The sequence below is a fragment of the Anabrus simplex genome, chromosome 1 (assembly GCF_040414725.1).
Source record: "Anabrus simplex isolate iqAnaSimp1 chromosome 1, ASM4041472v1, whole genome shotgun sequence".
Taxonomy (NCBI): Eukaryota; Metazoa; Arthropoda; class Insecta; order Orthoptera; family Tettigoniidae; genus Anabrus; species Anabrus simplex.
In genome coordinates, this window is record NC_090265.1 from 797,607,580 (window position 1) to 797,619,591 (window position 12,012).

The window sequence follows — 12,012 nt, forward strand, 5'->3', positions numbered from 1 at the left end:
TCAATCTGTATTTCCTTTTCTTTAAAAAATAAGAAAAACAGATTCAATCTGTAAATGCAGCGAATGGAATTGCCCCACAGATTTTAAATAACAGTGCATCCACAAATAAAAATGACTGAGGAAGATAATAGTGGATTCAGACAAATAGACATCAAAATACTTAGTGAAGCAATTCGTAACAGTTGAGCATGTGGCAACTGCGGCTTACAGTCTATGACATTTGATGTTAGTACTTCACATGAACTCAAGCAAAAATGTGTTTTTCTTACAACACAAGATGTTCACTTTTGTACCTTCATAACCTGTAGCACAAAATGTAATTCTATATTTTCACTACTCCATATAATAATATAAAATTCTCTAAAATACAAACTATAAATAATGAAATTGTTACACAAGACATGATTAATGATCCAAATAAAATATGACAAATAAAATAGCTAAACCACTGAAAATAACATGCAAGACTATAATTACACAGAGTAAAAAGATAAAGTGTAAGTAGATAATTTCTCCATTACTATATTACAGATACACAAAAACAACACTTATGAGATAATTTTAATTAGATGTAATGTACGCACCTTCCTCCTGTAGACCAGATATACGTTTTGTTTTTTCATCCAGTACCTCATGAAGGCGACTAGCAGCTGTCAGGCCACCTCTTGCTTCCAATAACTGTTCCTACAGGAATAGAAACTTCTTTCAGAATTGTCCAGAACAGAAAAACTCCTAAAAACTCTTACATAGTTTTAATAATCAAATAACAAAAGTTTGTTAAAGAATGAAACCATATTTTCCAGTGTCGACTTAGTTAAATGCAATAAAAACTTTCAATTTCTTTGTTATATTAGTGTGTATTTCACAGGTATGTTTATAGTGTTATAATTTATATTGTAATTGCTGTGTGTTTGACAGACTGGAAAGTTTCTATTGCATTTAAATAAGGAAAGGGTTTGGCAATAAAACTAAAATGAACATAGCACATCATGATGCATTTTGGGATATTATGCTGCAGTGAATCTTAATAAATGCCAATATTACACAATTTGTTCCTATTACTGCCGAGTAGGAAGTGGTATGAATGCGATCGGTAGTTCGGCATAGGGGGTGAGAAGCAGTGAAAAAGAAAATAGGGAAAGGCAAGCAAACCACAAGACAAGTCTCATCAGCGGGTTACCTAACCAACAATATGTGAAGATTATGATGTGTTTCTTAAAGCTAATCTTCTTCTTCTTCTTCTCCTTCTATATAAATGGCACAAGAGGTGGAAAAAAGAATGTCGAAAAAGATAGAGATTATGGGTGAATGTATACGTTCCAGTATAGCTCTCAACCAAACTTGATACACATATAACTTACTATCTTGAAAAATTACTGTAGCAACAAGAAACTCCTAGCTACCCTACGGGAAGATGGTCAAATGTAAAAATCTTAAAAGGACTGATATTAGTGGCGAATCCATAGTCCTTGGAGTAGCTGAGATGAACTGTGACACTCACAATGCCATTTAAGTCAAAGTTAATTCCCAATCGGTACGGGGGTTAGAAGGGGTGAAAAAGAATATCCAAAATGACCGAGATTATGGATGTACGTGTGTATGTTCCAATATAGTTCTCAACCAAACCTGATACACATATGAGTTATTGTTTGTTTTTTTTGGTTTTTTTTTTTTTGTTTTTCTTTGCTAGTGGCTTTACGTCGCACCGACGCAGATAGGTCTTATGGCGACGCGACAATGGGATAGAAAAGGCCTAGGAGTTGGAAGGAAGTGACTATGGCCTTGATTAAGGTACAGCCCCAGCATTTTTCTGGTGTGAAAATGGGAAACCACGGAAAACCATTTTCAGGGCTGCCAACAGTGGGGTTCGAACCTACTATCTCCTGAATAATAGATACTGGCCGCACTTAAGCGACTGCAGCTATCGAGCTCGGTCAAGAGGAGATTATATGAAAACAGAATAAAATGTTATGATTAATGACCCAAAGAGAAAAGCAGTAGCATTCAAAATTTTCATTCTGCAGTTTGCAAGGTACCCTACAATGAGTTTTCAAGTAAGAGAATGGAACCAAAAAATTCCTGTGTTTATCCATCCAACTGTCCTGTAATTCCACACTTCCCCACATCAAGACTGGAGACAAGACAAGGTTACCCTTCAACGAATGTTGAAGCCCTTTCTCCTTATGAAGCCGAGAAGCAGAAATGAGCTGGTCAGAGGATCAGAAGAAATGCATGTAGAAGAACTGGGAATGATGAGGACAGAACCTATTTGAAAATGTGGAGATTGTCCTTGTCCATCTGTGTTTTGACATTTGTCCATGTTTGTTTTTCTCCCTCCTCCAATGCTCACTTCTCTCTGTGTTAATTCCATTATAAGTTCCTATAAGAGATCATGTCAGCATTTTCCGGGCTTGTAGGCCGTGGTCCAGGAGCGAGTGAATGTCCTGATGTTTCACTGAAGACTGTGTTCGGCATTGTCAAGGGTTCCAACTGACTTCGATATCAGCGAAGCTCTCAGTGGAATGAATTGCTGTTGTAATTCCACCTCATTAGATAGTGCAGGCTACGGTATGATGCTCGCCTATTAGTCCGCCATGCTGGGGAGGTGATCGCTGATTGGCTGTTCTTTGGCCAATGGCTGAAGCATTAGGAAGCCCGAAGTACATCGACCAGCCTTGGTGAAGACAGGCAACCGATCACCCATTGCTTTTTTCAGTCTGCCGCGGCTATGAATTTAAAGCTTTCAGGACCGGAAACCAGGCTTTGTTTACGCGTTCAGATTCCTCCTTACGGTTGAAGCTGTTGGTGTGCTTCAGGATTTCAATGGCTTCCCTCTGTATGGTAAAGCTAAAGGTTCCACCTATTCAATACATTATCATAATGATCTGTTTAGAACATCACATATTTATTTAACTTATTGTAAAATACATCTTTGGGACCGGTTTCGGCAATCCACTATGCCATCATCAGCCATTGAAAGTTTAATAGCAAGGAACATTCAAAAAAGTAAAAAAAATGCTACAGAATCAGTATCTATAGAATGTATGCTTGGCATACTTTTAACAGCAAGTCCTATTCTACATGAAAAACATTAAAAATAGCTAGATAACATTGACCCATTGTACTATACAAATAACATCTTTTTTGAAAAAATACAGTATTATTTGGTGCATCTAAAATTATTTTGTATATGATTGAAAAAGTCTATGATTTGGTGTAGCTTATGTACAAGAAATTCATATGAAATTGATAAGTGATTCTACAAAGCATTTGCCATTTTAAACCACAGTTTTTTTAACAGCAAGTCCTATTCTACATGAAAAACATTAAAAATGGCTAGATAACATTGACCCATTGTATTATACAAGTAACATGTCTTTTTAAAAATACAGTATAATTTGGTGCGTCTAAAATTGTTTTTTAGGTGATTGAAAAAGTCTATAATTTGGTGTAGTTGATGTACAGGAAGTTCATATAAAATTGATAAATGATTCTACAAAACATCTGCCATTATTAAAGCACAGTTTTTTGGTTCCTCATGATATGCGACTTATACTGTTTGATAATATATACAAGTTCTTCTTTCTTAGAAATTATTGACAAAACAGTCTATGTTTGACTAATATAAGGAGTAGCAGATTTCTGATATGTTTAATCTTATTTTAGTATTTGAACCTTGCTTCGTAGTATTTTTTCAAGATAAATAACTGTATGGCTGAGGCCGAAACTATGAATATTATTTTTATATGCCAGGTGGAAGTGGGCATATGTAATATGTGATGTTCTAAACAGATCATTATGATAATGTATTGAATAGGTGGAACCTTTAGCTTTACCAAGCATTGTAAAATCTTCAGTCAATACGGACAAAAAATGAAGTTTTTAATACCAAATTCCCTCTGTAGCTGGGCGTGATAAGACACAGCAGTGGACAGTATTTCAGTGTTGCTGTACTGTACTGTATGTTATGGCCTGCTAGCAGTGAGTGTTGAGCGACTGATGATCTACCTGCTTGTCCCAGCCGGCTAGGTCTGTTATGCTCCTTCAATCGTGCGGCGATGTTGAGTTTGGTAGTGCCTATGTATACCTGGCCGCAGCTGCATGGTATCTTGTAGACACCTGCTGTGGAGAGAGGATGACGCTTGTTTTTGGCAGATCTAAGTAGTTCCTGGATTATCTTCGTTGGCCTGTATATGGTTTTAACCCCATGGGACTCCAGTAGCCTCCCTATTCTGTCAGTTATTTTCTCAACATACGGCAGAAAGGCTTTAACTGCCAGCTGCTCCTCTTCTTTCTTCTTGGTTGTTGGACGGAATAGGTGAAAAACAATATTTTATTATTCTCCTTTCAATCGATTTTCAATACGGGATATAAAATGACAATTGTCTCTGGCAATAAGTGGTATGTTTCGAGCTGCCAGTGGAGAGATGGAATGGAACTACATTAGTAGACGGATATGTTGGTGTCTTTAAAAGTAGGAAATATCACAATTTGAAGATAAAGTTGGAATTCAAGAGGACAAATTGGAGCAAATATTCATTTATAGGAAGGGGAGTTAGGGATTGGAATAACTTACCAATGGAGATGTTCAATAAATTTCCAATTTCTTTGCAATCATTTACAAAAAGGCTAGGAAAACAACAGATAGGGAATCTGCCACTTGCTCTAAATGCAGATCAGTAGTGATTGATTGAAGTGGTTTTTAGGGATGTCACTGCCAGTGACATGGAAATGGTGACTAATTGTTCAGGACCAAGTCTGTATCTTTTAATAGTGGTCCTGATATAACTTTGCCTTTATATTCTTCAGATCACCAGAAAAAAACTTGTGTGTCACATATTTATAATGTAGTCTGATTACCTTCAAGACTGCTATTTCTTTCAATTGTTGTTCTTGTTTCTGTCTTTCCATATTCAACACATTGTGTACCTTACGAAGTTCCTCTGCAACCTCTAGGTCTTTACCTGCAATATTAAAGACAAAGTTCTCAATTAAATAGTAATGAAATTGTAGAAGTGACTGACGATATAAAGAGAAAACAATGAGGACAGTCCCAATGACACTAAAAACATCGAAGTATCAATATACATAATAGAGAACTTCTAGGCAACTTGTAGAAATTGTTTTAAAATTAGAAATATTTCTTCCAAAATCTAAATTAAATTACTCTCTATAATCATGAAATTCACACACTTATTTAATAGAAAATATATGCAAAATTTCCAATGCGTTACCTAAGCAAAGAATTCCAATGTTAAAACATATATACCGGTAATTATGTTATTTTTCAAAGCAACTCCATGGCATATAATAACCCTTAAGGGCCTAAGCCTACGAAAACAACAATCCCCCCAACCAGGTGGCCAGAACAAATTTGAGCGTCATGTAGACAGCATGACATCCTCAACTGTATCGCTTAAATTATTTCATCAGCACTCCTCAGGTTTGTGAGGCCTAAGAAGTCTTTAATTTTCATATCCTCTGTGGCCCTTTTCTTTCTTCTGTGAATACTTTCATTCTTCGAATGGTTCAATGTCTTCCTTTTTCCCTTCTGATTATCACTATAACATCTGTGTTGTTGTGATTTAAAGCAAATAGTAAAAAGAAAAAAATTCCCTTCTGATTAGTGTTACGATGAGATTGTTGCCAAGTTGTAGTTCCCCTTAAAACCTCTGTTGAGAATTAAATTGAATGGGCCACAATGGGCCCAGGCCAAGAGACAGATGTGCTACTCGAACATCCTGATTTTAAAATACACTTGAAACAAAATTAATATGATGTACGGTAATACACTGACTGACAGAGCAAATGCAACACCAAGAAGGAGTGGTCAGAACTTTATGCCAATTGCAGGGTAGACTGACGTCACTGAGGTATGCTCATGATGTGAAATGCGCCGCTGTGCTGCGCACGTAGCGAACGATAAATGGGACACGGCGTTGGCGAATGGCCCACTTCGTACCATGATTTCTCAGCCGACAGTCATTGTAGAACGTGTTGTCGTGTGCCACAGGACACGTGTATAGCTAAGAATGCCAGGCCGCCGTCAACGGAGGCATTTCCAGCAGACAGACGACTTTACGAGGGGTATGGTGATCGGGCTGAGAAGGGCAGGTTGGTCGCTTCGTCAAATCGCAGCCGATACCCATACGGATGTGTCCACGGTGCAGCGCCTGTGGCGAAGATGGTTGGCGCAGGGATATGTGGCACGTGCGAGGGGTCCAGGCGCAGCCCGAGTGACGTCAGCACGCGAGGATCGGCGCATCCGCCGCCAAGCGGTGGCAGCCCCGCACGCCACGTCAACCGCCATTCTTCAGCATGTGCAAGACACCCTGGCTGTTCCAATATCGACCAGAACAATTTCCCGTCGATTGGTTGAAGGAGGCCTGCACTCCCGGCGTCTGCTCAGAAGACTACCATTGACTCCACAGCATAGACGTGCATGCCTGGCATGGTGCCGGGCTAGAGCGACTTGGATGAGGGAATGGCGGAACGTCGTGTTCTCCGATGAGTCGCGCTTCTGTTCTGTCAGTGATAGTCACCGCAGACGAGTGTGGCGTCGGCGTGGAGAAAGGTCAAATCCGGCAGTAACTGTGGAGCGCCCTACCGCTAGACAACGCGGCATCATGGTTTGGGGCGCTATTGCGTATGATTCCACGTCACCTCTAGTGCGTATTCAAGGCACGTTAAATGCCCACCGCTACGTGCAGCATGTGCTGCGGCCGGTGGCACTCCCGTACCTTCAGGGGCTGCCCAATGCTCTTGTTTCAGCAGGATAATGCCCGCCCACACACTGCTTGCATCTCCCAACAGGCTCTACTAGGTGTACAGATGCTTCCGTGGCCAGCGTACTCTCCGGATCTCTCACCAATCGAACACGTGTGGGATCTCATTGGACGCCATTTGCAAACTCTGCCCCAGCCTCGTACGGACGACCAACTGTGGCAAATGGTTGATAGAGAATGGAGAACCATCCCTCAGGACACCATCCGCACTCTTATTGACTCTGTACCTCGACGTGTTTCTGCGTGCATCGCCGCTCGCGGTGGTCCTACATCCTACTGAGTCGATGCCGTGCGCATTGTGTAACCTGCATATCGGTTTGAAATAAACATCAATTATTCGTCCGTGCCATCTCTGTTTTTTCCCCAACTTTCATCCCTTTTGAACCACTCCTTCTTGATGTTGCATTTGCTCTGTCAGTCAGTGTACATCAAGCATGCAGTCACAAAAAACTAAAGAAATTGTATGTAGTATTTGTTATTCTGCATAAAATGGTATAAACTGCCTATTAAGGCACACATGAGAAATAGCATACTCACTAATGTTTAATGTACTCAGCATATCATCTTCAACTTAAGGAAATGTGTATGCGTAGAAGCTAATGCATGCTTGTAAAGACTTAGTTCAAATATTTAATTGTTGTAGCAGAGATGTTGTAGTATTTACTCATTATAATAAGTTTTATAAGTCCAAATCTGGGACTTATCCATATATGCCCAGACTTATTTGTGGTTCAAAAAACCAATGAACCTTTTTAGATTACTTCATTTAGACTTAATAGAGACTGGAATGTTACAATTCAGTGATTTGGGTTCCTTGGACAGTAAATAATGCCTGTTGCAAAAATGCAACAACGGGCAAATCCAATATCATTTTAGGCTTAATCACGTATCTTAGGATATGTCTATTTATTTTGTTCCTATTTGCTCAATGAAACAAACAATACGTTATGAAAGAAATAATAATTTTGTACACAAAATTACCCTCTTAAGTGGGAAACTAAGCTGAAGAAACAATGATAAGGCAAAATAATAGGCTACAAAAGCCATTCTAAGGAGAAAATTCAAAATTCAATTTTTCTGTTTGAACGACATATATTACACTTTGTTTTACAATGTAGCTAACTAGGTCAACACTAAACAATAACTCAAAACTCTGTAATGGTGATAAAGGTCTGACAACATGAAAAATGGATTCACAGTTAGATTTTTTTTTTTTTTTTTTTGACAGCCTGGGTAAATCTGAGTGTTTCCAGCTTTTTCATTTATGGAGTTTAATTTACTTTTATTTTGTCCTAACTTTGATGTTTTGCTCACTTGCTTGTCTAGAATAGCATGTTCATCCTCACTCCCCACCTGAACATCTTCATTATCATGTCGAAAAATTATGTTTGCTTGTTATTTTAGTTGATTTCCAATGAAATTATCAAAACTTCCTCCCTCATAGTCTTCACCATTGTTTCGTCAGTGTCACACCTGACAGGGATAGGAGCAACAAGTATGTCAACGACACCTGATGATAGGATTTTTTCATAATTATTTTCCTCCAATTCTTCGAGAATTCTGAGAATCTCATCAGTATTTAGAATTCTAGAAAGTAAAATGATAAAAACTCAAATAATCCAAAATTTTATCATTATTGTAACTAGTGTTTATGCGGAACACCATCAAATAAAAGTATGGTACACTTTATAACACATTGTTGCAGAAACATAAGCAAATATATGAACATATAAATTAGAAGCTCTTAGCGTCAGAATGTCATTTTTGTGCTCTGAACAGAGAGTACACCTTTCTACAGCAGAATCATGTGCACGAAAGTACATATTTATGAAACGAGTATAGGAAATGCACCAGTTCCTGTCACTCTGCAATCTCATTCTCTCTCACAGATTGAACTCATACTAAAACAAACAAATAATCAGCAAGAGACACAAGTAGTCATGTTATAATTTATACTCAGCTGTTGTAGCATTGTAGTCTGACCAAGAAATGAGGTCAGTTCATTATTCACTTACCAGTAGCATTTTAGAAGGAAAAAGGTAAGGGCAGTAATTGGTTGTAAAAATGCAACTATGGGCATATATGGGTTGAGTTTCTACTGTATTCAAAGTCATCCTCATCAATGTTTTTGATATTTTAATGTGCCTTAGTTTGTAAGACTATATATATGAAGTCTGTACTTGCTGAAATATAATAATAAAAACCTGCAGAGCCTTTAATATGAGTAAATGGTCATGACTTCCACGTTCCTTCAAAGAATTTCTTTGCTCAGTGTCGAGACAGATCTTCACATGCCCTGATGAAGGCCAAGGTAATTTGGCGGACAGTTCGGCTTTGTTAAATATATAAGTGGTTTTAATCCAGTTAGCACACTTATTTATTTATTTTAAAACAATTAGTCATGAAAACCTTTGTTCATTAATACTTTAATCTTCTTGTATAGGTTTGTAAGTTCAGACCCAATTTCTCTGTAATCTTTCCAACAAAGAAAGACACATGGAGCCAGTTTTAGTGACCCTTAGCATTTGTAATGTTAAAAAAATTATGCCTTACTTCTTCCATCTTACATCTCCATTACGCCCAATATGTGGTAGTCCAGCTGGTAACTTTCATTCATTCATCAATGGGAGTAAGCATTAAAGCATCCATGTTAATGTACATTACTGTATTTGCACAATCCTGGACATGAGCATTTCTTAATCTACTACTTACCCCTCTGAAATTGTTCCAATACTGTTTGTAAATTCTGCAAAGCAACAGCCTGCTGGTTGATTTTGTCCTCTGAAGCTTGTAACTTTTGCTGAATTTCTTCCTTCTGTACAAGTGTAAGTTTAAGTTGTTTCTCTAAAGCTTCAACTTGCTGATTTGTACGTATGCTGAAAATCCAAACAAATGAACTGTAACATATACTGATTTTTTTCCTTCCCCCTTAAAGATAATGGCAATTATTACTGGTAAATGTTAGCTTGAGAGGCAACCATTTCAGAATTGAGGAGCTGGGTGCAATAACAGCATTTGTCAACTAACAACTTTATAGCATGAAAGTGCAGCACACAAAGCCTGAAGTTTACAGCAACTGTATACCAAAACTTAGCTCACTACCATGCTCCTAGTTGACAGGAAATGCCACACAAGTTTACCATGTGCAACACACTTCTTGTACAGAATGCTCTGTCCACCTAACTCGTTCTTCCTGCTACGCTGAACATGACAGTGTTGAACAAAGTATCTATCAGTGATTAGAGTGAAAACAATTATTTCACCATAACTAAAAATAAGGTTCGAAAGCATAGCAATAATTCTGATTTGTGGTAAAGAAATGTTGCTAAGAGAAATTGTAACAATTGGAGAGCTTACGGTATATGTCCCCTCAATCAGGCAAACATGTTAATTGTGAGAAGTTCACGCTTGTAACCACGTGTTGTAGAAAAAGGTGCATGAAGTTTTCATTTAAAATTAAACATGTGAATCTCAAAATACATTACAGGCATAGGCTTCCATAGTAAGTAGAGTTATTTAGTTGTTCTTCTGGGTTGAACCGTGTTCGTGTTGTTGTTTTCTGTACATTTTGTAAAGTTTGCAGAAGTTTTGAATACATTGCAGTATTCTTTGTTAAGGCGACTCAAATACCCCTACTTGATCCAAAGTAATCAGTCTCCCAGGCAGTGCGGCACTGTATTCGAAATGTCGGCAAACTGTACGGAATGTACAGAAAACAACACTATTCAATCCAGAAGAACTAAATAATACTATAGGCAATTCTAGAGAGGAAGATGATTCATAAATATTTTCAATTTATTTCTCTCATTACAGATGCTTTGAAAATGTGAACAGAGAGGAACAAAATGAAAATCTATACATTCCATTTTGAGATGTTGGCAATAAAATTCTTCAGGACACACTTTTAATGAAGTTACAAAGAAAGAGAAGAATAGTTCAAATATACATTCAAAAACAAATTAGAGGAAATATTTCTGGAGCTACAGTGTAAAACTAGGATCTGTGCAGAAGCCAGTGTGCAGAAAATTATTGCTTGCTATGCTGCAGATTCATAAATGAGGATGAGGATAGTCCAGAATTCATTACAGATACAGTACCATACATTTTAATGTTCACAAAAAATGTTTTTCACATACACTGGTTGGCCTATTGAATTTTCATGTATGTTATAGGTCACTGAAGTTTTCTGTCACAGATTATTTCGTATTGTAGGGGTAATTACAGAGGAGAAACAGGGGGAAGAGAGTCTGGATCACTGGACCCAGATCCCTCATAAGAGTTTCACTACAATTCACTTAAGAAGTAATTCAAGAATCCTGAACTTAACATTATGAAACTGTATGCTTCATTTAAGCAGTACTACTTTGACATGAGAGATAAACCTCGACTAATAAAACTTGGGTACTGGAGGGATAACAGCGAATACTCTTTCAAGCAGCCATGATTATACGTATGTGACTTTTGCAAGGAGAGTGAGCTTCTTTTTAAAATAATTCCAGATGACCCATGCAAACAAAGTTATAAAATACAACACACAAGAAAAAAGTTGAAGCATCCAAATTCCCGAAAGAAAATATCTTTGATAAACTGGTACTGCAAAGGACAAGACTCATCAGAGCGACAAAAACTTTGAGAGTATGGCTCTGCTGAAAAAGGTTGAAAACACTGAAGTTCCTGATCAGTATCTAAAGTCGATGAAAGAATGTAGGCAACAACCAAAGCCTTTTGAAGCTGTTATGGCTGGAGATTTGATTAAAAATTGGTTGTTGGCACTTGCTTCTACGTTTCATAAGGCACCTTGTGCTAAAGGCTATAAATTTTCAATACAGAAGTTTGTTCGCTAGCATTACACCACTCGAGTTATTGTATCAGGGTCAGAGACATACTTCCCTGTGTATCGATCTTTCTCATTCATGATCGATGCTTCAAAGTGCCTGGATTTTTGTGGAAGTGTCTAAACCAGGTGTACGACCTGCAAAGAGAGCAGATAACCACTATGTGGGAAAGTTCTAAAAGCCAGAAAATCAGGAGTAGCTTCCTAAACTTCCTACCCAGAAAAGTCATAAGAACCTGGAAAATTATGTGTCTGAAATAGAAAGTAATAGTGATTCTAAATGATCTGGGCAGTAAGAATAACTTTTTAGTGATAGCTTCATCCTAAATAGCAAAATTTAGACTGTAAGTTAAATATTTTACAGAATGGTTTCTACACAAGAACAGCATAGGT

General features: G+C 37.8%; 1 protein-coding gene across 3 annotated transcripts in view; it reads right to left on the reverse strand.

The window, feature by feature from the left end:
- Window positions 1–12,012, reverse strand: part of LOC136857544 (thyroid receptor-interacting protein 11) — a 533,154-nt gene that overhangs the window by 84,243 nt on the left and 436,899 nt on the right. For all 3 annotated transcript variants that reach the window (XM_067136282.2, XM_067136281.2, XM_067136283.2), the window contains 3 exons: window positions 9,498–9,661; window positions 4,861–4,964; window positions 585–684 (listed from right to left, as the gene is read on the reverse strand). In XM_067136282.2, the coding sequence (XP_066992383.2) occupies window positions 585–684; window positions 4,861–4,964; window positions 9,498–9,661 (368 nt within the window). The remainder of the gene's footprint in view (window positions 1–584; window positions 685–4,860; window positions 4,965–9,497; window positions 9,662–12,012) is intronic.